The sequence below is a fragment of the Orcinus orca genome, chromosome 4, assembly GCF_937001465.1.
Source record: "Orcinus orca chromosome 4, mOrcOrc1.1, whole genome shotgun sequence".
Taxonomy (NCBI): domain Eukaryota; kingdom Metazoa; phylum Chordata; class Mammalia; order Artiodactyla; family Delphinidae; genus Orcinus; species Orcinus orca.
This window is the reverse complement of record NC_064562.1, coordinates 90,633,319-90,660,695: the sequence shown is the minus strand read 5'-3', so window position 1 is coordinate 90,660,695 and position 27,377 is coordinate 90,633,319. Positions and strand designations below refer to the sequence as shown.

Here is a 27,377-nt window from a genome sequence, read left to right as displayed (position 1 = left end):
TCGTTCCTTTTTATGACTGAGTAATATTCCACTGTATATATGTACCACATCTTCCTTATTCATTCGTCTGTTGATGGGCATTTAGGTTGCTTCCGTGACCTGGCTATTGTAAATAGTGCAGCAATGAACGCTGGGGTGCATGTGTCTTTTTGAATTATGGTTGTCCTAGGGTGTATGCCCAGTAGTGGGATTGCTGGATCATATGGTAATCTTATTTTTAGTTTTTTAAGGAACCTCCATACTGTTCTCCATAGTGGCTGTATCAATTTACATTCCCACGAACATTGCAAGAGGGTTCCCTTTTCTCCACACCCTCTCCAGCATTTGTTTGTAGATTTTCTGATGATGCCCATTCAGACTGGTGTGAGGTGATACCTCATTGTAGTTTTCATTTGCATTTCTCTAATAATTAGTGATGTTGAGCAGCTTTTCATGTGCTTCTTGGCCATCTGTAGGTCTTCTTGGAGAAATGTCTGTTTAGGTCTTCTGCCCATTTTTGGATTGGGTTGTTTGTTTCTTTAATATTGAGGTGCATGAGCTGTTTATATATTTTGGAGATTAATCCTTTGTCCGTTGATTTGTTTGCAAATATTTTCTCCCATTCTGAGGGTTGTCTTTTGGTCTTGTTTATGGTTTCCTTTGCTGTGCAAAAGGTTTGAAGTTTCATTAGGTCCCATTTGTTTATTTTTGTTTTTATTTCCATTACTCTAGGAGGTGGATCAGAAAGGATCTTACTGTGATTTATGTCAAAGAGTGTTCTTCCTATGTTTTTCTCTAAGAATTTGATAGTGCCCGGTCTTACGTTAAGGTCTCGAATCCATTTTGAGTTTATTTTTGTGTATGGTGTGAGGGAGTGTTCTAATTTCATTGTTTTACATATAGCTGTTCAGTTTTCCCAGCACCACTTATTGAAGAGACTGTCTTTTCTCCATTGTATATCCTTGCCTCCTTTGTCATAGATTAGTTGACCATAGGTGCGTGGGTTTATCTCTGGGCTTTCTATCTTGTTCCATTGATCTTTGTTGCTGTTTTTGTGCCAGTACCATACTGTCTTGATTACTATAGCTTTGTAGTATAGTCTGAAATCAGGGAGTCTCATTCCTACCGCTCCGTTTTTTTCCCTCGACTGCTTTGGCTATTCGGGGTCTTTTGTGCCTCCATACAGATTTTAAGATTTTTGTTCTAGTTCCGTAAAAAATGCCATTGGTAATTTAATAGGGATTGGATTGAATCTGTAGATTGCTTTGGGTAGTATAGTCATTTTCACAATATTGATTCTTCCAATCGAAGAACATGGTATATCTTTCCATCTCTTGGTATCATCTTTAATTTCTTTCATCAGTGCCTTATAGTTTTCTGCATACAGGTCTTTTGTCTCCCTAGATAGGTTTATTGCTAGGTATTTTATTCTTTTTGCTGCAGTGGTAAATGGGAGTGTTTCCTTAATTTCTCTTTCAGAGAGAAATTTTTCATTATTAGTGTATAGGAATGCAAGAGATTTCTGTGCATTAATTTTGTATCCTGCAACTTTACCAGATTCATTGATTAGCTCTAGTAGTTTTCTGGTGGCATCTTTAGGATTCTCTATGTATAGTATCATGTCATCTGCAAACAGTGACAGTTTTACTTCTTCTTTTCCAATTTGTATTCCTTTTATTTCTTTTTCTTCTCTGATTGCCATGGCTAGGACTTCCAAAACTATGTTGAATAATGGTGGTAAGAGTGCACATCCTTGTCTTATTCCTGATCTTAGAGGAAATGCTTTCAGTTTTTCACCAAGGAGAATGATGTTTGCTGTGGGTTTATTGTATATGGCCTTTATTATGTTGAGGTAGGTTCCCTCTATGCCCACTTTCTGAAGAGTTTTTTTTAATCATAAATGGGTGTTGAATTTTGTCAAAAGCTTTTTCTGCATCTATTCAGATGATCATATGATTTTTCTCCTTCAATTTGTTAATATGGTGTATCACATTGATTGATTTGGGAATATTGAAGAATCCTTGCATCCCTGGGATAAATCCCACTTGATTATGGTGTGTGATCCTTTTAATGTGTTGTTGTATTCTGTTTGCTAGTATTTTGTTGAGGATTTTTGCATCTGTATTCATCAGTGCTATTGCTCTGTAATTTTCTTTTTTTGTAGTATCCTTGTCTGGTTTTGGTATCAGGGTGATGGTGGCCTCATAGAATGAGTTTGGGAATGTTCCTTCCTCTGCAATGTTTTGGAAGAGTTTGAGAAGAATGGGTGTTGACTCTGCTCTAAATGTTTGATAGAATTCACGTGTGAAGCCATCTGGTCCTGGACTTTCGTTTGTTGGAAGATTTTTAGTCACAGTTTCAATTTCATTACTTGTGATTGTTCTGTTCATATTTTCTATTTCTTCCTGGTTCAGTCTTGGAAGATGATACCTTTCTTAGAATTTGTCCATTTCTTTCAGGTTGTCACTTTATTGGCATAGAGTTGCTTGTAGTAGTCTTTTAGGATGCTTTGTATTTCTGCTGTGTCTGTTGTAACTTCTTTTTCATTTCTAATTTTATTGATTTGAGTCCTCTTCCTCTTTTTCTTGATGAGTCTGGCTAATGGTTTGTCAATTTTGTTTATCTTCTCAAAGAGCCAGGTTTTAGTTTTATTAATCTTTGCTACTGTTTTCTTTGTTTCTATTTCATTTATTTCTGCTCTGATCTTTATGATTTCTTTCCTTCTGCTAAGTTTGGGTTTTGTTTGTTCTTCTTTCTCTAGTTCCTTTAGGTGTAAGGTTAGATTGTTTGAGATTTTTCTTGTCTCTTGAGGTAGGCTTGTATAGCTATAAACTTCCCTCTTAAAACTGCTTTTGCTGAATCCTATAGGTTTTGGATCGTCGTGTTTTCATTGTCACTTGTCTCTAGGTATTTCTGATTTCCTATTTTGATGTCTTTGGTGATCTCTTGGTTATGTAGTAACGTATTGTTTAGCCTCCATGTGTTTGTGTTTTTTTTATGGTTTTTTTCCCTGTAATTCATTTCTACTCTCATAGCATTGTGGTCCGAAAAGATGGTTGGTATGATTTCAGTTTTTTAAATTTACTGAAGTTTGATTTGTGACCCAAGATGTGATCTATTCTGGAGAGTGTTCCGTACGCACTTGAGAAGAAAGTGTAATCTGCTGTTCTTGGATGGCATGTCCTATAAATATCAATTAAATCTATCTGGTCTGTTGTGTCATTTAAAGCTTTTGTTTCCGTATTAATTTTCTGTTTGGATGATGTGTCCATTGGTGTAAGTGAGGTGTTAAAGTCCCCCACTATTATTGTGTTACTGTCGATTTCCTCTTTTGTAGCTGTTAGCAGTTGCCTTATTTATCGAGGTGCTCCTATGTTGGGTCTATATATATTTATTATATCTCCTTGGATTGATCCCTTGATCATTATGTAGTGTCCTTCCTTGTCTCTTGTAACATTCTTTATTTTAAAGTCTATTTTATCTGATATGAGTATTGCTACTCCAGCTTTCTTTTGATTTCCATTTGCATGGAATATCTTTTTCCATCAGCTCACTTTCAGTCTGAATGTGTCCCTAGGTCTGAAGTGGGTCTCTTGTAGACAGCATATATATTGGTCTTGTTTTTGTATCCATTCAGGAAGCCTGTGTCTTTTGGTTGGAGCATTTAATCCATTCACGTTTAAGGTAATCATCGATACGCATGTTCCTATGACCATTTTCTTAATTGTTTTGGGTTCGTTTTTGTAGGTCCTTTTCTTCTCTTGTGTTTCCCACTTAGAGAGGTTCCTTTAGCATTTGTTGTAGAGCTGGTTTGGTAGTGCTGAATTCTCTTAGCTTTTGCTTGTCTGTAACGCTTTTGTGATTTCTCCATCGAATCTGAACGACATCCTTGCTGGGTAGAGTAATCTTGGTTGTCAGTTCTTCCCTTTCATCACTTTAAGTATATCATGCCACTCCCTTCTGGCTTGTATTGTTTCTGCTGAGAAATCAGCTGTTAACCTTATGGGAGTTCCCTTGTATGTTATTTGTTGTTTTTCCCTTGCTGCTTTCAATAATTTTTCTTTGTCTTTAATTTTTGCCAGTTTGCTTAATATGTGTCTTGGCGTGTTTCTCCTTTGGTTTATCCTGTATGGGACTCTCTGTGCTTCCTGGACTTGGCTGGGTATTTGCTTTCCTATGTTAGGGAAGTTTTTGACTATAATCTCTTCAGATGTTTTCTCTGGTCCTTTCTCTCTCTTTTCTCCTTCTGGGACCCCTATAATGCGAATGTTGTTGTGTTTAATGTTGTCCCTGAGATCTCTTAGGCTGTCTTCATTTCTTTTCATTCTTTTTTCTTTATTCTGTTCCGCAGCAGTGAATTCCATCATTCTGTTTTCCAGGTCACTTATCCGTTCTTCTGCCTGTTATTCTGCTATTGATTCTTTCTAATGTAGTTTTCATTTCAGTTATTTTATTGTTCATCTCTGTTTGTTTGTTCTTTAATTCTTCTAGGTCTTTGTTAAACATTTCTTGCATCTTCTCGATCTTTGCCTCCATTCTTTTTCTGATGTCCTGTATGATCTTCACTATCATTATTCTGAATTCTCTTTCTGGAAGGTTGCCTATCTCCACTTCATTTAGTTGTTTTTCTGGGTTTTTATCTTGTTCCTTCATCTGGTACATAGCCCTCTGCCTTTTCATCTTGTCTGTCTTTCTGTGAATGTGGTTTTTGTTCCACAGGCTGCAGGATTGTAGTTCTTCTTGCTTCTGCGGTCTGCCCTCTGGTGGATGAGGCTGTCTAAGAGGCTTGTGCAAGTTTCCTGATGGGAGGGACTGTTGGTTGGTAGAGCTGACTGTTGCTCTGCTGGGCAGAGCTCAGTAAAAGTTTAATCTGCTTGACTGCTGATGGGTGCGGCTGGGTTCCTTCCCTGTTGGTGTTTGGCCTGAGGCAACCCAACACTGGAGCCTACCTGGGCTCTTTGGTGGGGCTAATGGTGGACTCTGGGAGGGCTCAGGCCAAGGAGTGCTTCCCAGAACTTATGCTGCCAGTGTCCTTGTCCCCTCGGTGAACCACAGCCACCACCCTCCACCCTCCCCCCCCGCCCCGGCCTCTGTAGGAGACTCTTCAGCACTAGCAGGTAGGTCTGGTTCAGTATCCCCTGGGGTCACTGCTCCTTCCCCTGGGTCCCGATGCACACAGTACTTTGTCTGTGCCCTCCAAGCGTGGAGTCTCCGTTTCCCCCGGTCCTGTCAAAGTCCTGCAATTAAATTCTACTAGCCTTCAAAGTCTGATTCTCTAGGAATTCCTCCTCCCGTTGCCGGAACCCCAGGTTTGGAAGCCTGACGTGGGGCTCAGAACCTTCACTCCAGTGGGTGGACTTCTGTGGTATAAGTGTTCTCCAGTCTGTGAGTCACCCACCCAGCAGTTATGGGATTTGATTTTACTGTGCTTGCGCCCCTCCTACCGTCTCTTTGTGGCTTTTCCTTTGTCTTTAGATGTGGGGTATCTTTTATGGTGAGTTCCCGTGTCTTCCTGTCGATGATTGTCAAGCAGCTAGTTGTGGTTCTGGTGTTCTCACAAGAGGGAGAGCACGTCCTTCTATTCCGCCATCTTGGTTCAGGGCTCTAGCTATCTATTTTACATTTGGTAGTTTATATATGTCCATCCCACTCTCTCACTTTGTCCCAGCTTACACTTCCCCCTCCCAGTGTCCTCAAGTCCATTCTCTACGTCTGCGTTTTTATGCCTGTCCTGCCCCTAGGTTCTTTAGAACCGTGGTTTTTTTTTTTTTTAAGATTCCATATATATGTGTTAGCATACAGTATTTGTTTTTCTCTTTCCGACTTACTTCACTCTGTATGACAGACTCTAGGTCCATCCACTTCACTACAGATAACTCAATTTCATTTCTTTTCATGGCTGAGTAATATTCCATTGTGTATATGTGCCACATCTTTATCCATTCATCTGTCGATGGACACTTAGGTTGCTTCCATGTTTTGGCTATCGTAAATAGTAGAGCTCATTAAGTTGTAAAGAATAATTTTTATTGCCTTGTTGAGTTGTAAACATATTTGTTTTTATTGTAAATTAAAATTATTGAGTTTAATAGTTGTTTTAGTATATACAATTAAATACTCTTTGAAGATTTTTCTTCCATATTCAGATACATTTCCTTGAAAGAATTTTATTTTATTTATTTATTCTCTTGGCCATGCCACGCATCATGTGGGATCAATTAAACATTATATAACTTAATATTTTGTTTAAAGTATTTTTATAGATTTCTAAATTGCGGAACTTCCCTTGTGGCCCAGTGGTCCCAATGCAGGGGGCACGGGTTCGATCCGTGGTTGGAGAACTAAGATCCTGCCTGCTGCGTGGTGTGGCCAAAAAAAAAACAGATTTCTAAATCAGGATGCTTAATTCCAGTGGGACATTAGAGTAGCCGGCTTTGTATATCCTATTTCTGTGATATTTTGTACTTTTGTCCTTTTTTGAGTGGTTTAAGTCAGCTTCAAGGTGATATATCTGGGCAGCTCTTGATGTGCATGTGCCTTTAAACATTCTCTGTACAATTACCCAAATATAAAATGAAGTTAGAGTAAATAAGTAAGAAAGATTTCATCTTGTTAATAGTGATAATGAATGGTAGAACAAGAATTAATATTTAAGGACTAAATTTGGAATTTTATGTTTTGATTACTGTCTTAAAAGAATATTGTCCATTCTAAAGATTTTAAAACTTCTGGTTGAAAATAAGTTGTGCACACTCTTAGGAAATTTAGAAATTTAGTCTAGAAAAATAATTTCTATTTTCCCAGCCCTGTTTCAGAATTAGAAATTTCCATTACACAGGACTGCCTTGGCAGTCCAGTGGTTAAGACTCCATGTTTCCAATCCAGGGGGCGCAGGTTTGATCCCTGGTTGGGGAACTAAGATCCCATGTGCCGTGCAGTGCAGCCAAAAAAAAAAAAAATTTCCATTTCATATAACTATGTGTAGTGGTTTAAAAAGTTTTTAAAATTTTCTTTTCTTTTCAATGCTAGTTTAGCATTTCACCTAATTTTAAAACACCATAACCAAAGTTTTTCCTATTTCTGTAGCTTCTCTAAAAGGATGAGTTGATCAATAAAATTTTTTATTCTGATAGCTTTGTTTTTTAAACACAACTTTAAAAAATGCTTTTTGAGGTATGATTTATCTTAAACTGTACACATTAAAAATGCACAATTTGATAAATGCACAGATACCTCCATGAAGCTATCACAAATCAAGATAGCGAACATAACCAACATAGACAAAAGTTTCCTAGTGAGTGTCCCTTTGTAATTGCTCCTTCCCACCCTTCCTGCTCCCCCATTCCCCAGCAACCACTGATCTGCTGTCGCTATAGATTAGTTTGCATTTTCTGGAATTTAATATAAATGACAATTCTGATAGCATTTTAGATTAAGAACCATTTGTATTGTAATTTTTCTCTAGTAGATAAAATATACACATGTTTGTAATACTGGTTTAATTATATTGGTTTAGAACAGCCTTTCTCAATTCGCTTTAAGCTGTAATGCACTGAAGTAGTATTTCTCAAAAATTAGTTTGCATCAGAATCACTTGGAGTATCTGTTAAGCCACCCCAGAGTTTCTGATTCAGTAGGTCTGGGACAGGGCTAAGAATTTTCATTTTGTAGAAGTTCCCAAGTGATGTTGCTGCTACCGGTTGAAGAAGGCGCATTCCTTAAGACATTTGTTGCTGATAATAAATTAAGTTTTTTCCTAAGCATCCAGGATGGTACTATTTATATACTATCCTTGGGGAAATTGAGAAAATACTTAGTAATTTTCTCTGTTCTGTGGTTTAAATGAGGAATCCAGTTCAAAAAGACTGGTTTAGAATTATCTAATTTGTGTGGTGAAAATGGGCATGTTCTTTAGTAATCTTCAACATTTAGCAGAAGCAAGAAGAACTACAATTCTGCAGCCTGTGGAAGGAAAACCACATTCACAAAAAGATACACAAAATGAAAAGGCAGAGGACTTTGTACCAGATGAAGGAACAAGATAAAACCCCAGAAAAACAACTAAATGAAGTGGAGATAGGCAATCCAGAAAAAGAATTCAGAGTAATGAGAGTGAAGATGATCCAGGACCTCATAAAGAATGGAGGCAAAGATCGAGAAGATGCAAGAAATGTTTAACAAAGACCTAGAAGAATTAAAGAACAAACAAACAGAAATGAACAATACAGTAACTGAAATGAAAACTACATTAGAAGGAATCAATAGCAGAATAACAGGCAGAACAGATAAGTGACCTGGAAGACAGAATAGTGGAATTCACTGCTGCGGAACAGAATAAAGAAAAAAGAATGGAAAGAAATGAAGACAGCCTACGAGACCTCTGGGGCAACGTTAAACACAACAGCATTCTCATCATACGGGTCCCAGAGGAGAAGAGAGAGAGAAAGGATCCGAGAAAGTTTTTGAAGAGATTACAGTCAAAAACTTCCCTAATATGGGAAAGGAAATAGCCACCCAATCCATGAAACGCAGAGTCCCAGGCAGGATAAACCCAAGGAGAAACACACCAAGACACACAGTAATCAAATTGACAAAAATTAAAGGCAAAGAAAAATTATTAAAAGCAACAAGGGAAAAACGGCAAATAACATACAAGGGAACTCCCATAAGGTTAACAGCTGATTTCTCAGTAGAAACTCTACAAGCCAGAAGGGAGTGCCATGATATATTTAAAGTGATGAAAGGGAAGAATCTACAACCAAGGTTACTCTACCCAGCAAGTATCTCATTCATATTGGACAGAGAAATCAGAAGCTTTACAGACAAGCAAAAGCTAAGAGAATTCAACACCACTAAACCAGCTCTACAACAAATGCTAAAGGAACTTCTCTAAGTGGGAAATGCGAGTAGAAAAGGACCTACAAAAACAAACGCATGGGCTTCCCTGGTGGCGCAATGGTTGAGAGTCCGCCTGCCGATGCAGGAGACACGGGTTCGTGACCTGGTCCGGGAAGATCCCACATGCCGCAGAGCGGCTAGGCTCGTGAGCCATGGCCGCTAGGCCTGCGCACCCGGAGCCTGTGTTCCGCAACGGGAGAGGCCACAACAGTGAGAGGCCCACGTACTGCAAAGAAAAAAAAAAAAAAAAAACATAACAATCAACAAAATGGTAATAGGAACATACATATCGATAATTAGCTTAAACATGAATGGATTAAATACTCCAACCAAAAGACACAGGCTTGCTGAATGAATACAAAAACAAGACCCAAATATATGTTGTCTATAAGAGACCCACTTCAGACCTAAGGACACATACAGACTGAAAGTAAGGGAATGGAAAAAGATATTCCATGCAAATGGAAATCAAAAGAAAGCTGGAGTAGCAATACTCATATCAGGTAAAATAGACTTTAAAGTAAAGAATGTTACAAGAGACAAGGAAGGGCACTACATAATGATCAAGGGATCAATCCAAGAAGAATATTTAACAATTGTAAACATATATGCACCCAAAATAGGAGCACTTCAGTACATAAGGCAACTGCTAACAGCTATAAGAGAGGAAATCAACGGTAGCGCAGTAATAGTGGGGGAATTTAACACCTTACTTTCACCAATGAGAAATCATCGAAACAGAAAATTAATAAGGAAACACAATAGAAGCAGATAGATTTAATTGATATTTATATCAGTTAAATGACACAATAGACCAGATAGATTTAATTGATATTTATAGGACATTCCATCCAAAACCAGCAGATTACACTTTCCTCTCAAGTGCACACGGAACATTCTCCGGGATAGATCACATCTTGAGTCACAAATCAAGCCTCAGTAAATTTAAGAAAATTGAAATCATATCAAGCATCTTTTCTGACGACAATGCTATGAGATTAGAAATCATTTATAGGGGAAAAAAGTGTAAAAAACACAAACACATGGAGGCTAAACAATATGTTACTAAATAACCAAGAGATCAGTGAAGACATCAAAGAGGAAATCAGAAAATACCTGGAGAAAAATTACAACGAAAACACAACGATACAAAACCTATGGGATGCAGCAAAAGCAGTTCTAAGAGGGAAGTTTATAGCAGTACAAGCCTACCTCAAGAGACAAGAAAAATCTCAAACAATCTAACCTTACATCTAAAGGAACTAGAGAAAGAAGAACAAACAAAACCCAAAGTTAGCAGAAGGAAAGAAATCGTAAAGATCAGAGCAGAAATTAATGATATAGGACAAAGAAAACATTATCAAAGATCAGTATAACTAAAAGCTGTTTCTTTGAGAAGATAAAATTGCTGAACCTTTAACCAGACTCATCAAGAAAAAGAGGGAGAGGACTCAAATCAATAAAATTAGAAATGAAAAAGGAGAAGTTACAACAGACACAGCAGAAATACAAAGCATCCTAAGAGACTACTACAAGCAACTCTATGCCAATAAAATGGACAACCTGGAAGAAATGGACAAATTCTTAGAAAGGTATCATCTTCCAAGACTGAACCAGGAAGAAATAGAAAATATGAACAGACCAATCACAAGTAATGAAATTGTGATTAAAAATCTTCCAAGAGGGCTTCCCTAGTGGAGCAGTGGTTGAGAGTCCACCTGCCAATTCTGGGGACACGGGTTCGTGCCCCGGTCTGGGAAGATCCCACATGCTGTGGAGTCGCTGGGCCTGTGAGCCATGGCTGCTGAGCCTGCGCGTCTGGAGCCTGTGCTCGGCAATGGGAGAGGCCACAGCAGTGAGAGGTCCCCGTACCGCAAAAAAAAAAAAAAAAAAATCTTCCAACAAAAGTCCATGACCCGATGGCTTCACAGGTGAATTCTATCAAACATTTAGAGCAGAGCCAACACCCATCCTTCTCAAACTCTTCCAAAACATTGCGGAGGAAGGAACACACCCAAACTCATTTCTATGAGGCCACCATCACCCTGATACGAAAACCAGACAAAGATACTTATAAAAAAAGAAAATTACAGATCAATATCACTGATGAACATAGATGCAAAAATCCTCAACAAAATACTAGCAAACAGAATCCAACAACACATTAAAAGGATCATACACCATGATGAAGTGGGGTTTATTCCAGGGATGCAAGGATTCTTCAGTATACGCAAATCAATCAGTGTGATACACCATATTAACAAATTGAAGAATAAAAACCATATGATCATCTTAAAAAATAATCTTCAACTTTTAAAATAGTTCACTACTATGCTATTTCACTATTGTATTCAGAAATATTTGTGTATTAAGAGGTCAAGTAATTTTTTAACAGAAATGCTAAGAGTCCTTTTTGGTTAGGTAGATACCATTTTCTAGATAAATATTTGCTTTATAAACACATTTAGAAGCATGAATATTATGTATATGAAGCAAAAAATTTTCCCTTTTCAGAATGTTATAGAATGATTTTTTAATTTTCTTTCATTTTTTATTGAAGTATAGGTGCTGTACAATATTATATAAGTTACAGGTGTACAATTTTATGTTAATTACAGGTATACAGTATTATAAGTTACAGGTGTACAATATAGTGATACACAATTTTTAAAGGTTATATTCCATTTATACTTATAAAATAATATATATTTTTTATTATTATAAAGTATTGGCTGTATTCCCCATGTTGTACAGTATATCCTTGTAGCTTATTTTATAGTTGATAATTTGTACCTCTTACAGCCCATCCCTATATTGCCTCTCCCTCCTTCTTTCTCCCCACTGCTCACCACTAGTTTGTTGTCTTTGTCTGTGAGTCTGCTTCTTTTTTGTTGTATTCTCTAGTTTTATTTTTTAGATTTCATGTTTAAGTGCTATCATACATAGTATTTGTCTTTCTTTATCTGACATATCACTTAGCATAATGCCCTCCAAGTAATTTTATGCTTTCTTGAAAATAAAGGATATTTGCTTGATAGTATCTTGTTTTTAGAATTGCACAGAAAGGAAGTTTCACATGTTACTTTATCACTTTATTTTAAGTTTGTGTCTATAGAAATGGATAGAAAGTAAGTCAGTAGATAAAGCTGACCAGAAGGATATGTCAACAACACGGGCAATACGAAAAAAACTAAGCCAATTAAGGGCAATTTGAGGTGTCTTAAGAAATAGAATGACTCATTTGTTGTTAAAAAAAAAAAAGGGTAGGCAGATATATAATTATAAATTTCTAAGACTTAATTATATGATTAAGATAAAAATCTAGATTATTTTTAGCTTCAGTAGTTTCCATGTTTTATTCAGAAAACCTCTATTTTGGTTTGTTCTTAACTGGGATATCTTCCTATTTTGAATTTCAGGGCAGCAGCAATGACTCTCCGCACGGTATTATTGTCATTGCAAGCACTACTGGCAGCTGCAGAACCAGATGATCCACAAGATGCAGTAGTAGCAAATCAGGTAAGGTAGCTGCTTTTGAACGACTTTCTTGTACTTACCTATGAGTGTTTACTTTAGTGGTTTGCAGTGGTTAGAACAGAAGCATACGTCTATTGAAAGTAAATTTGGAAATGGTTTCCTTTCTTGCTGTGAGATTATTGTATCAGATGTAATAGTGAAAACCTAATTTTGTGATTTTTTTTAACACAGTAGTTTGTTTATATGATAGATGCTTTTTTCCTAACATATTATGAAGTTTTCAAAAACACAATGTTGAAAGAATTACACAGTGAATACCCACATATCTACCTACCATCTTGATTCTATGGATTAACATTTTACTTCATGTGCTTTATCATGTGTGTATCCATTTGTCTGTCTCTTAATTCAGTGATGATCCTTCCCTCATGATAATGTTAATCAGCTCCAACTGTGGCACTGAGTAGTTGCATGGTGAAGGTTATCAAAAACCTTGTAATTGCCAAATGGAATAAATATTTTTCAGTTGTGATCTTTGATTTCCAAGGCAGAGGTTAGCAAATTACTGCCAGACTGACTGTTTATGTAAATAATGTTTTATTGGAACATAGCCACCCTCATTTGTTTACAGCTACAAGTGGCAGAATTGAATAATTATGACAGAGACAGTATTGTCTGAAAGCCTGAATAATTATTTTCTGGTCCTTTAAGAAAGTTTGCCAACCCACACTCTAAACCAGTGGTTCCCAACCATTTTGGAACCAGGGACTGGTTTCGTTGAAGACAATTTTTCTTCGGACCGGTGGTGGGGGGTGGGGTGGAGATGGTTCAGGCGGTGATGCGAGCGATGGGGAGCGGCAGGTGCAGCTTTGCTCGCTCGCTGCTCACCTCCTGCTGTGTGGACCGGTTCCTAACAGGCCGAGGATCGGTACTGGTCCGCAGCCTGGGGGTTGGGGACCCCTGCTCTAAACCAGTAGGATTTATTGAGCCTTGTGTGTTTTTTTTTTTTTTTTTTTTGCGGTATGCGGACCTCTCACTGTTGTGGCCTCTCCCGTTGCGGAGCACAGGCTCCGGTCGCGCAGGCTCAGCGGCCATGGCTCACAGGCCCAGCCACTCCGTGGCATGTGGGATCTTCCCGGATCAGGGCACGAACCCATGTGCCCTGCATCGGCAGGCAGACTCTCAACCACTGTGCCACCAGGGAAGCCCTGTTATTTTTGTTTTTTAACCCAGAAATTTTTTTTTTCTTGACTTCTGAGATACTATTCTCTTTTCCCATCTTCGTAGTTGTGGTTGTTCCCTCCTACTTCCTACAGTTGTTTCTCTTCTTTCTCCACTCTGCCGCCCTGCGTTTTTGTCCCCAACCTGGGATTGAATCCGTGCCCCCTGCAGTGGAAGTGTGGAGTCCTAATTACTGGACCACCAAGGAATTACCTCTCCTCCCTTTTAAATATACTTTCTCAGTTCTTACACTGTTTCTTTCACTTTCCATTTTATACGCTCACTTGGACGATCATATCCATGCTGATATTACCACCTGTATGTTGATAACGATATTCAGGCTTGACCTCTGTCCTGAGCCCAAGAGCCTGTTTGGAAGTGGAGAGCTCTATATGAATATTCCATGGGTACCTTAGTACAGCATTCCCAAAACTGAATGCAGAATCTTAAACCTGTGAACCTGTTCATTGTTCTGTAATATAATCAGCTTATTTATATATCCCAGTCACAGGCTTGGAGTACTTCTCTATGTCTCCTTCTCTCTCATATCCCAGTATCTCTCTGTCGTAATACTTCTCTGATTGACTTAATTCACATGTTTAAAAATTTCTCATTTTACTGCTCTGATGGAGCTCCCTACCTCAGCCTCTTCTTCCCCTCATATTCTGCACTGATAGCAGTTAGCTTTATAAAGTGTAAATCTTATTTCACTTTACTGTTAAAAACCTATTAGTAGCTTTACTATCACCTACTTGATAAGTCCAAATTGTTTAGTTTGAAGAGTTCCTCCATGATTTGAACTGTCTGTAAACCCAGTTTCATCTCCTAAATTCTTACTGTTCTTCAAACTCACGCTGTTCAAGATGGTATCATTCCTACATGTCATTTCACCCAGTCTGCCATTTTCCCTCTGCCTAAGAAAACATTTCCTCTTAGAAACTTCTTCCTTTCCTTTGAAAAGTTCGTCACTCCTTATGTTGTATATATCCTTGTTAATGTGTTCTACTATTATTTGCCTTAGAGTGCTTAGAATTATGGTTTAACGTGTTATATATGTGCTATTGGTTCATTTTCGATAGTCAGAAACATGGCTTGAGTTCCAGCTTTGATTTCCTGTTGAGTTCTGAGCCTCAAAGGTTGAGGTTGGACTCAGTTTTCTTCTAACTCTGTTCAGTAGTTTGACTTATTTCCTTTTAATAATGGTGGAAACTAGATTTATCATTTTAATGTATAGAAATATTTAATGTGTATAAAACATCTTAAGAAATATTAAAGTGAATTTAATATTTTAAATTTATACTTGGCTTTATTAATTAATGGTAGTCCCAGAATATTTGAGAATAAATTTACTTCTTTCCAATGCATATGGAAAATCTTACCTTTTGAAAAGTACTCTATGGTGAGTTCATAATCATCTCAAAACATGTGCTGTAAGTTAGGACTTTGCATATGGGGTTTTCTTAAATCCCTGTACACTAATACAGCTCTAGCAAAACAGCAAAGTCAAGTTGTATTCTAGCCTGAGCTATGATTGATACAGAAGTTGGTTACATTTATTAATGTCCACATAATTTTAGAAGCTAGTAATTCTGTTTATCTCTGTAATGTTTGCCACTGCACAGTGTTTAGAGACAACTCTAATAACTCCATTTAGTATTAGTTTTCTGCTACTTTGTTGAAATTGGGGATTAAAGTTGATAAACGTTACTTTTGTTTTTCTTTCCTCAGTGCAACTTGTGAATCACAGCTTCAGGTTAAACAGTCTTTTCTTGAGTGACATAGTGTGTTTGCAGTGGAAAGTGAATCAGTCACATTTTAAAAATTGAATCTACATTTATTTACATTTTACTTAGAAAAATCAGGTTTTTAGGCAATTAGGACATGAGTTAACTATATTGAATATTATAACTGCATTGTCATGCCAATCAATTTTTTTCCCCCATATAGTACAAACAAAATCCCGAAATGTTCAAACAGACAGCTCGACTTTGGGCACATGTGTATGCTGGAGCACCAGTTTCTAGTCCAGAATACACCAAAAAAATAGAAAACCTATGTGCTATGGGCTTTGATAGGGTAAGTACATAAAGGCATGTTGATTTTTACTTATTCATTAAATTATTGCTGCAAATCCTTGGCTGACAAAAGTGGCTCAAAAAAATACCCTAAATCTAATTTTGATAAGCAAACTTTGTTATTAAAACCAGTGATCTTTCTTTTTTTTTTTGGCTGATTCCAGTCATTGGTTTTAGAAGCTTCTTTTTATGAAGTGCAAGGTAACTTAAAAATGAAAAAACAAGGTGTGGTTTCTTAATATAAAGACAGTGGGTGATGCAGTATTTTAAAAATATTTCCTTGAGATTTTATTTATTTATTTATTTTGTCCCCTTTTCTTTTCTACAGAATGCAGTAATAGTGGCCTTGTCTTCAAAATCTTGGGATGTAGAGACTGCAACAGAATTGCTTCTGAGTAACTGAGACATAGAGCTGCTGATATAGTCAAGCTTGCCCCTTCTTGAGGAGCATCAACATCTGTTATTTTTAGGATTCTGCGTAGATTTCTTTTAAACTGGCATTCTTGCCTAATGATGTTATCTAGGCACCATTGGAGACTGAAAAAAATCTCTGCTCTGTAAATAAAGCTAATTAAACGTCTCTGTAAATTTAAAAAGGGGAAATACTTTAATTTTTTTCTTACTTAATAGTGTAAAAATTCTTTGAGCTAAGCTAAAACCATGGAAAAAACATGCTACTTTAGTGTTTAGCAGTGTACCAAGACTAGCAAGAGTTTGCTTCAGGATTTTGTTGAATAATTAAGATAATATTTTGAGTGTGTCAGGGCCATTCAAATCGTTGGTGTTGCATCACAGCTACCTTAACTGTTTTTAACATGGATCCTCTGTGCCTGTGAATTTACTTGCATGCTTGTACTTGACTTCTTAGGGTGGGTAGCTGAAAAGACCACCATTTTAAGCATTTGAGAATTCTTAAATATGAGATTATTCAGAATTGAAGATGGTGACCTATTCAGAGCCTTTTTGTCCTTGTCAGCAGACTGGGACACCATATCTGTTTTTCCCCTCTTACCACACACAGCTAATATTCTAATAGTAAATTTCTCTCTTTGGTGGGGAAATGTGCTGAGGGACAGTATCCCTTGCTCCATTTTTAGGTTGTCCATTTGGAATGTTTTGTCACAATTCTTCACTCTTAGAACTTTCATATATAAGTAATAATGTAAAAACGGAGCTGCCAGTTTCGTTTCTCTTGCAAAAACAGTAAAAACTTGATGTTGCAGTATTCCCAGATTTAATGAAAGAACCCAGCTTAATTTTTCAGTGAATTTAACATCTTTCTATTTTTAAACTGATGAAATTTTTCTTTGACAACTTGCAAGGGTGAAATCAACTGTTGGCAGTTTTTTAAGCCTAATTTTGGCTTTATAAGAGATTGCTTTATCAGATCCTTTAAAAGTCACTCTTGTGTGCATTTCCCCCAATTGACACATGAAAGCTGTGTTGGTGTTTTACTGTACATACTTCAGATGCACATAGGAATAGAAGTGTGTTATAAATCTAGCTTTCTTTATGATGTTTCTGATAATATGAGAATTGAAAACTTTACCTTCTCTTGTACATAGTCAGACTTTCTATACGTATTAAACTTACATTTCATTCTAAGTTCAAAAGTTTGAAAATTATTAGTTTTGCAAGCTCAAACACTAATGTGACCATTTTATGAAGGGTGAAATGGATTTGTGTAGGCTGTTCTATACGTAGAAACACAGTTATTATTACATATTCAGGACCAATGCAAAAATAACAAAAATGTAATGGAATCAGAGTGAATTAAAGTAAGGCTGTATACTGAAAGTCATATTATAAAAGGTTTGCTTTCTTCAAGTGTTACTTATCCTAAATTATAATGGTTAAGTGTTTGGAAAATAGTTTTGAACCATAAATTCAGCATAATTTCATTTGACTTCTCAATAATCTTAGAAGCAATAAAAGAACCATTATTAAATATATTGTAATGTTAAGATGTGGAGGTTCTTCCAACAACTTGTAAGGCTTTCCTAATCAATAGTAAACTCTTGTAGTTGATTTTATTGCATACTAAACACAAGTTGCTGTTTTTTTCCCCTATATGTTTGCTTAAGTATAAATTTCTTTATACAATCACCTCCTTTTGTTGTAGTTTAGTTACTTTCTAAAGATGCCAAAGGAAACAAGATTTTTCTTTATTTATTTTAAATAGCTGAAACCATGTACTTTTCTTTATATTTTTGAAGTAAGGTTGGAATTGTGTGAAAATGTGGACAGTTTTGTTCCATTGTTGGTTAGAATTAATTTTTATTTTTAGTGGCGGGTGGCTTGGTAATATTAGTAATATTTGGATTATTTTAAATATCAGACACCTCTACCCAGTTTACTATTTGCCTATTTTATCAGGGTATATTTAATTGTCCTGTGGTTTGACAAATGAGAGAGAAAGAACTGAGAATTTACTAAGGGTCAAGCATTATATACTTTGCTCTTGGAGGCAGCTATACCTTGCCTATGACTTTTATGCACATTAGCCCCTTAGGGTTTACTCATCTAACTACAGTTCAACATCCCCAATGCCCAGGAAATTGAAAAGTACAATATTTTGTATGAGAGGTTCTTCATAATGAATTTTTCATTTCTAAAATTTACCTCATTTACATTTAATGTGATAATCTCTTTCTTTTTCTGGTACATTTCCTACTGTTGCCTTCTGTTGTTTTGTTTGTTTGTTTTTGTTTTTTTCCTATTTTTCTACAGGTAGATTTATTTCCCAAACATAGAAATAAAGGCAGTTGCTCTTTTCTGTGGTCTTATATATGTTCGGAAAAAGAACATTAAAAGTGCAGGTCTAGGGAAGAGGTACCCTGATGGAAATTATTTTTATAATTCTCAATCATTTGTGATTTGTCAGTTGTGAAGGCCTCAAAAATTATGGTAAAAAATATAAATAGTTTTATCCCATTTAGGGCAGACAGATTTGCTACAAGTCACTGATACTCCTATAGGCTTTTACTGTAATCAGGTCTGTTTCCTGAGTATGTGCCTGACCTTTAAAAGAACAAATAATTAGTTATGTAGTATTTCAGTACAGATGACTAAATGAATGAGTAGCAATTTGTGACCCAAATAAGTATACGGTAAGATATATAAATATTTGAGAAACTGGTACTAAATCAGATGCTCTGTGTTGGCTCCCCCAAATGTTTGGAATTGTGACTATGATTTACTTAAACACATAACACGTTCAAGTATATATGTATGTGTTTGTATTCTGACCATTTTGCTTCTGAGGAGAGTTATCTATGGAATGAAATACATAATTTTTCTTTTTTTGGAAGTATTTCACGTTTGTGATTGCTGGTGGTGCTTAAAACTATGCAAAATAATTTTAAAGTATAAGAAAAAATTGGCAGATAAAGTGGATATTGCTTATTTATGCACTACAGAATGCAGCATATCGTATTACTGCTGCTTTGTAAGTTTATCAATGTGAAAAGCAGTTCTTGGCTCTAAGTGTATGCCTGATTTGAGCTTTTAAAACTCTACAATAGGGGTATAATAATGTTCCACGATCCTTGTTAGCACAGGAAACAAAAACTTTTTTTTTTTTTTTTTTTTTTGGTGTTTTAAAGATGGATTTGGGCTTGGAAGAGTTGGAGCCAGGTATACTCTTGTACCTAGATGGAAACAATGTTTGGATAGGAAAAGGAAGCTGTTTACAGTTAACTTGATTTCATGGAGTTTTACAAAATGATGTTGTATTTAATCACTTTTTCTAGTTCAAGAAATTTCAATTCCAGGGTACAAACAATTGATTTTAAAAATTTGCATTTCCATTCTTTTAGTACCAGTTAAAAATAAATGCTTAACATCAGCTATTTGCCGTCACTTGGGGAATAAGGTAACTTGAAGTATTTACTGATAAATAGCCTTTCTTCAAGTGTGACTTTTCTGCCGTGTCTACATATTATGTCACATGTTCTGTTTGCACTGTTGCAATATGGATCAAAAATCTTGTGGCATAAGGGTAGGGGAATGTCAGTATCTCACTTGTCCCATTTGTTCTGTTACTTGCTCTGTTGGACTGATCTACCCTCGTAAACCTGTGATCATCACCTAAATGTAAGTTGTGAATGTGTCACCTTTTGCTTGGTTATTTCAACCAAGCATTGAATATATACATATATATGTATATATTCAATGCTGCTGTATATAATCAGGTGTGGCACAGTTTATCGGTTTGGTCCTAGGGGGTGAGTGGATTCATATCATTTGCACTGTGCTGTTAAATGATCCTTGTGTGCTTGCTGTTACCTACTTTTTACAGGCATCATAATAAAAGCTAGACTATTTCTTTGGGGGGAAAGAGACTTATTTAATGTAATTTAAAGACTTTTCCAATAGAAAATGAAATACTATTGAAAATAATATCTATTTTTTAGCTTTCAGCAATTGATGGTGCTTTGTTGTGGTGTCTGCTGGAAGTCTACTGCCATTATAGGGATTTTCATTAACTTCACTGAGAAAGAATCTTGCTTGTTAGCTTCTCTAGATCTCTATTCTAAACAATCTGTTAGTGATGATAAATTCTATAGGAGGATCTATTCTGAGCCGTTAACTTCCTGTAAGGGGAAAATTGGGTGGGTTACCAGAAAGACTATTGAAGCAGGGTGGGCTGGGGGTGGAGGGTTGGGTATTTGTCTTGAGAATTAAAAACTACGAAACACTTTTGTACACAACTGATTTTTTAAAAAATAAACACATTTTTAAAGATGTTGAATTTTTTTTCCCCCTTACTGGGAATTCTTAAAAATAAATGCATGCATGTTTTCCCCTGAAAATGGTTTATATCTTCTTTCTAGGTGCTCATCAATAGACAGGCAGTTAAGCCTCCACATTGCTTTAAACAAGAAAAACAACCAACTAGATATTTCTACTAGGCACGTTTTACAGTAATGAGTATATGTTGATAAATGCAATAAATTATATTAGTGCTTTGAATTTTAAAATAGGTTGAAATTCTAATTAAAACTATTTGAAAATATAACACTATTTGGCTAGATTCTAATCCAAAATTTAGAGTAATCCAGAGGTAGTTGATACTGAAAGTAATATTTATTTTCATGTAAGCACACAAATCTTTCTGGAAAGGTTGCCTATACAGTGACAAGGACTCTGAATTGTTTCAGCAAGTTCTGGGTTATACTGGATAACTTCTGCCACTGTTGATACTGATAATTAGAAGAGGCTATGTTGGTTAGGGTTTGTATTATTTCATATGGCAAACTGATTGTTAACTTTGTGTCTCTAGGGTATTTACTACCAGCTTTCAGCAGGCTTATGAGTTACTATAGCCTGGAGATGGAATTGCTTCTCACTGGAATACCAGTATGAAGGGCTCTTTTCATGGAGCAAGCTATATCCTTACATATTAAAAATCAAGGATAACAAATGGAATTCGAGAGTCCTCATGCTAATCCTTAGCACAGGATGGTCAAATTCAAATGATAGTAAACACTTGGTATGTGTTTTGTTTCATTCATCAAAGAATTAACATGAATTCTCTAAAGTTTTTAGGAGTATTTCCTACAGTAATATACTATCTACTCAAGTATTCATATTGTAATGTTCATTTCCCCTCATTGAATTTCCGTAAAAGTATATTAAAGCACAACTTTATAAATCTACTTAATCTTTTATCATAAATTACTTTTTAATAGGATGTTGACCAAAGTCAAGAAGGGCAATCTGTTTTAAATATTCAGTTTACGATACTTGATACTTGTAGAGCCTTTTTTTCAAGATACACAGATAAAACAAGGCAAACACTATAAAACGGGGCAAAATTTCAGAAACTCAGAGTGTTTCATACTTAGTTAATATACCTAGTACTCTGTTTCTCCCTTACAGTGTAAAAGCTTAGCTACATGTACAGAATATACCTAATTTTTATTAAGAGCAACAAATAGTGACTTTTATCTCCTACACAGCTAACATTCAGCTCTCTAGTTACTGTATTCCTCAGCTCTTCATTTTTAGTATGTGAAAAATATATATTCCTTTGCTATATACATTCATTATTATTTGTATTATATTGATAGATGAATGTCCTCCTGTCCTAAGTAGTACTGAGGAACAGGATTAATGACGTTCCAGTGGTATCTCCTAACCATATTCATAGAATTACAGAATTTTAAGGAAAAGGAGACCTTCCAGTCTCCTTTTTTAAAATAGATCGATTAAAATAAGTTGGATACCTAGAGTCACAGGTTATTTGGGGGGGACAATCCCTTAATATTGTTATTTATATGTGCCTACTAAACCTGGTAGCTTTTTGAGACCTAAAATGCTATTCTTGTTTTCCTTAAAAATAGGAAATGTGGAGGGATCCTTTGCAAGCATGAAAAGGAAAACCAGTTCAGGTGAGAGTGAGGTCTTCATTCCAAGGGAAGTATATCCAAACCACTCCTCATGGTATGAATTGAATAGAATGTTTTGATGAACTAAGTTCAACTGTAGGGTTTCATGACTTCTACTGAAGTTGCTTTACATGCACCAGGCACACTTTTTTTCTGATATTTGGAAGAATAGAATAAATAGCATTGTTCTTGGTTTATGCAACCCATAGAAAAAGATCTTTTAGACTGCAAAATCTAATTGGCCCTAAATGTTGTATTCCATTACAGATACTTTAGTTCTTAATTGCATAATGTCATACTTCTGTGTATATGAGGAGAAGAGGTAGTTCATCTTTGGTTAGTTAAGATGTCATGACCTGGAGGTAAAACAAAGGCAAAATTTTAATAAGGAAACAAATTCAGGATAATAGTCTGCTGAGGTGATTATTAGCATGGTTGATTTTCTTCATTAAAAAAATTATTTTTCCAAATAATAAATGTGCATTCTTAAAATTTATTTATTTATTTTTGGTTGCATTGGGTCTTCTTTGCTGTGCACGGGCTTTCTTTAGTTGCGGCCAGCAGGGGTTGCTCTTTGTTGCAGTGCGTGGGCTTCTCATTGCGGTGGCTTCTCGTTGCGGAGCATGGGCTCTAGGCACGTGGGCTTCAGTAGTTGTGGCGCTCTCGCTCTAGAGCGCAGGCTCAGTAATTGTGGTACATGGGCTTAGTTGCCCCACGGCATGTGGGATCCTCCCTGACCAGGGCTCAAACCCGTGTCCCCTGCTTTGGCAGGCGGTTTCTTAACCACTGTGCCACCAGGGAAGTCCCATAAACGTGTATTTTTAAAAATTAGTAGTGGTGAAGAGTCCACAGTGGAAAATGTGTGATCCTCTTCCTACCTCTACTACTAATCCATAGAGACAGTAGCTTCTGAATATCTCTGATTTTTGTTTTTGAGTTATCTCCAGGTCATTAAGCAATATGCTTATTCCTCTTTAAGTAACTCTAGGCTTTGTAACAGTAAGTTAATTACACTTCTCTTCCATCAGTTATACCTAGTATCTCTTCACTCCCTATTTTTATCCCTAACCTTTATCTTCACTTAGTAATGGAATTTAGGTTGAGGGAGGGCTGTTGCATACACAAAAGCATTGAGAAAGTAGTGTGACTTTGGCTGCAGTGCATGTACAGGTAAGGGGCATTTACTCACTGAAACAAATTCTGTTGGAACTGAGGTAGAGGTAAGATTCAAAAGTAAACTGGAAGAAGGAGACTGTGATACCTAGATTGGGGTAGTAATTAAAAGATGAAGAGAGAGGGAGAGATTATGATAGAAAGGAAAGATGTAGTAAAAGATCAAGGTTGTGAACCTTGATCACACCCTCCCTCCCTTGGAAGGGAGGGTAGGAGGGGAAAAGAGTGCCTGGGTGGGAAGACATGCATATAGGGAGTGTAGTCAAAGACCTTGGCCCTAAATGGTAATCCTTTTAATTTGTTCAAGTTGCCAGTCCTACGTTCTAGCCCCAACCCTTTCAACTCGATTCAGTAGATTGATAGTCTCTTCACTGGGCCTTTGAGTAAGCTGCTTCTCTTCTCAAGGATACCTCCTTATACTGTTTATTACTTGCTACAGGTCTTAGTTGTTTTTTTTTTTTTTTTGGCACTTATCTAGCCATTCTTTCCTCCATATCTCTTTTCATTAAACTATTCATGCTTTTATTTCCTTTTCCTACTCCACTTCTTATCACATTTACAAAATGCTGCCTTCTGAATAGTCTGCATCTTTTCTTTGTTAACTCTCACAGTTTGGGCCTGGCCTTCTAAATTTGTTCTGAAAATCCTACAGCCCTTCCAAATTACAGATACAAAAAAATGAGGCCCTGACTTGCCCAGAGATAACAAGACATTGTCAGACTGAGAACTTGGGTTTTCTATCCACTATATCTCTTGCTTTACTTTTATTTTTAAAAGTTTTAGTGGTAAAGTGCTAATTTCAGGAACCTTAGACTCAAAAAACTTTTAACTCTACATCCTAGAGTTTACTTAAGTATTTTGGAGTATTCTCTCCTTGCTGTGCTGTTTTTACACAATAGTATATAATTGTCAATATTTCACTTTTTAAAACTGATAATCACAGTTCTTTAAAAACTCTTGGGAATTCCCTGGCAGTCCAGTGGTTGGTTAGGACTTGGTGCTTTCACTGCTGGGGCCTGAGTTCAGTCCCTGGTCAGGGAACTAAGATCCTGCAAGCCACGCAGCGCAGCCAAAATTAAATAAAGAAAAAATTAAAAATTCTTTACATGAATATTTTAAATAGTTATAAATAGGTCTTTGAGTAGGGCTACCATATTATACATATCAATTACCCTATTAGATGTGTGGATGGTTTCCTATTTTTCTCTATTAGAAATTATGCTGCCTGGACTTAACGTAATGGGTACCACTAATGTTTAATACTAGCTGCCTCCTAAAACTCCACTGAAATGACATTTCTAAAGGTATAAATCTGTAGTGCCACAGAATGGAAGATGGAAAGCAGACTGAAGAGTAGAAACTGATTTGGCATAGTAGAGGAAGTTCAAACCTAAAAATTTGATTATGGAAGGAATGCTTATTTAGAAGCAAGCTGATTTACTCGTTAAGACTCAGAATAACCTAGAAATGGGAGAAAAAAGACACTGCTGAATGTAAGGGTGAGCTTTTGAGCTGGAAGTAGGGTTGATTGAAAGTCTATTCCTTTCTACCCAGTTAGGTAGGTAGATAGTTTACTACTGTCCTGTTACCATGGAATGAGAATTTCTGTCTTATGAATTTGAAACAAGTCTTCAGACTGAGAGATACCAGTCATAGATTGAAAGTGAAGATAAGATAAAATTCTGTGTACTTGGATGGCATATTCCTAGTTTCTAGAATGGTGACAATTAAGTCTCAAGGGAAAAGGAGGGAGGATCCTTTTCTGTAGAAACTCAGTGGTCCTAGAAAAATACCTCAAAAGGGATTCGGACATTTGAAGATTTTCCAGTGAGAAAGTTGAGTCCCCACCAAGTGAGTTTCAAAGTACGAACAAACCCAAAAATCACTAGATTTTTGAAGATTGATCCAGCACTAATAACCGAGACCAAAACAGGATTGATAACAGAAAACCTGAAAATGAATGTTTTCAAAGGTAAGAAATCTATGTATCTATGAAGAAGGTACAGAATGCTTTAAAGAATAGATTTTGTAAATTAAATATAGCTCAAATTAAAAATTAGTTAAAACATTTGAAGTTTAAGGAGTATAAGAAAGATTAAAAAATCCAAAAGTATGGATTTTTTTAAAGAGGTCCACTCCAGATTGTCCAACATCTATTAGGAGTTTCTTAAAGGAAATGGAATAAAGCAAAGGATCAAGAAAATAATCAAGGATACTTGACACTCTTCACTTTGAAAGCACTCAGCACAATGAATGCAGTGAATGGGAAAAGACCCATAATAAGGCATATTTTGTTTCAGGACATTAGGAGAAATGAGAAAGTCTAAAAAACGGGATTGGAATATGGAGAGTGGGCCCCTAAAATGAAGTGGGAATAAGAATGGTATCAAGTTTCTCAGTAGTGCTATGGGAAGCAATGACTTCTAAGTTTTGAGTGAAAATTATTTCTAAGAGTTCTATTCCCAGCAGAGGTACCAGTGTAGAATAAAGATACTTTCATATATTCCAAGTGTCAGAGATTTTTTTTGTCTTTGTCCCTTTCTTGGTAAGTACTTGAATGACCTACTCCACCAAAATGGAGGAGTAAGCCATTCAAAAGAAAGATGAGATACAAACCAGAGCTTGTTATTTCTGGGATAAATGAAGAGAAATCCATAATGCCAGCTGTGCAGCAACATTGAGCAGCCATTTCAGTACATAGAGGACTAGAAAGATGAAATTGTTTGGGGTAAGATTAATAAAATGAAAGAAAGGAACTGATAGATGATCTGATGGTAGCCAATAAACAATAGTCACAGTACTCTTAATCAGTCTTTCAGTGCCTCACCCTTAACCATATGCAAAAAACTAAGATAAAAAATTTGAGAAATGCGTTCAACATGAAACCAAGATGAAAAAAAAAAAGGAGGAAACAATGTAGGGAACAGAAGAGTAGTTAAAAGTCTAGTTATTCTTAATTGACATTGAATTCTTTGCACCCATACAACACTAACAAGAAAAAAGGACCTTTAGGAAATAAGAACTTTAAAAAATTTTAAATGGTCATGGATGGGGCTTTCCTGGTGGCACAGTGGTTGAGAGTCCACCTGCAGATACGGGGGACACGGGTTCGTGCCCTGGTCTGGGAAGATCCCACATGCCGCGGAGCGGCTGGGCCCGTGAGCCATAGCCGCTGAGCCTGCGCATCCGGAGCCTGTGCTCCGCAACGGGAGAGGCCACAACATTGAAAGGCCCGCGTATCGCAAAAAAAAAAAAAAAAAAAGATCATGATGTTAAAAAATTGATTCTCGGACTTCCCTGGTAGTGCAGTGGTTAAGAATCTGCCTGCAGACGCAGGGGACACAGGTCCAAGTGCTGGTTGGGGAAGGTCCCACATGCCATGGAGCAACTAAGCCTGTGCACCAGAACTACTGAGCCTGTGCTCTAGAGCCCGCAAGCTACAACTACTGAGCCCACGTGCCACAACTACTGAAGCCCGCATACCTGGAGCCCATGCTCTGCAACAAGAGAAGCCACAGCAGTGAGAAGCCCATGCACTGCAACGAAAAGTAGCCACTGCTCACTGCAACTAGAGAAAGCCCGTGCACAGCAAAAAAGACCCAACACAGCCATAAATAAATAAACTTAAAAAAATTGATTCTCTTTCAGATTTATTTCTGTCCTGACAGGATTTAAGGGAGACCCAAAGCATTCCTTATAAGACCTCCATGATCTGTCACACACTTTATCACCACAAACTGCCTAAGGAACCCATCCCAAGAAGGAAGCTATAATCGTAACTATACAACTTCTAGAGCTTTTCAAGACTAATCACATCGTGCTTTTTATCTGGCTTATCTAATTCATCCAATTGAAGACTCAAAGGTTATTTGACCTAAAACATAGAGTTTTAACCGTAAGAAACTAATTCCTAATCTGACTGAGTCTTACTAACTGACCATTTCTCCACCTCCTTCCACCATGCCCTAATTTTTAGAATTGTCATAAATAAAATTGAAGCTTGACTACTCCCTGAGCCCAGTGTTTCCCCCAGAGTCTCCTCAGTTGGTAGCTATACTTTTTTATGTTGACAATCATGTAATCTGTGAATAGAGGCAGTTTTACTTCATTTTCAACCTGTCCTAATAATTATGTTAGCTATAGGTTTTTTATAGTTCTTTAT

At 36.7% G+C, this 27,377-nt stretch overlaps 1 protein-coding gene across 3 annotated transcripts in view; it reads left to right on the top strand.

Moving 5' to 3' along the window:
* Positions 1-17,757, top strand: part of UBE2K (ubiquitin conjugating enzyme E2 K) — a 79,090-nt gene extending 61,333 nt beyond the window's left edge. For all 3 annotated transcript variants that reach the window (XM_004266248.4, XM_049708784.1, XM_033421680.2), the window contains 3 exons: positions 12,297-12,396; positions 15,523-15,651; positions 15,979-17,757. In XM_004266248.4, the coding sequence (XP_004266296.1) occupies positions 12,297-12,396; positions 15,523-15,651; positions 15,979-16,053 (304 nt within the window). In that variant the 3' untranslated portion in view covers positions 16,054-17,757. The remainder of the gene's footprint in view (positions 1-12,296; positions 12,397-15,522; positions 15,652-15,978) is intronic.
* Positions 17,758-27,377: the final 9,620 nt, after the last annotated feature.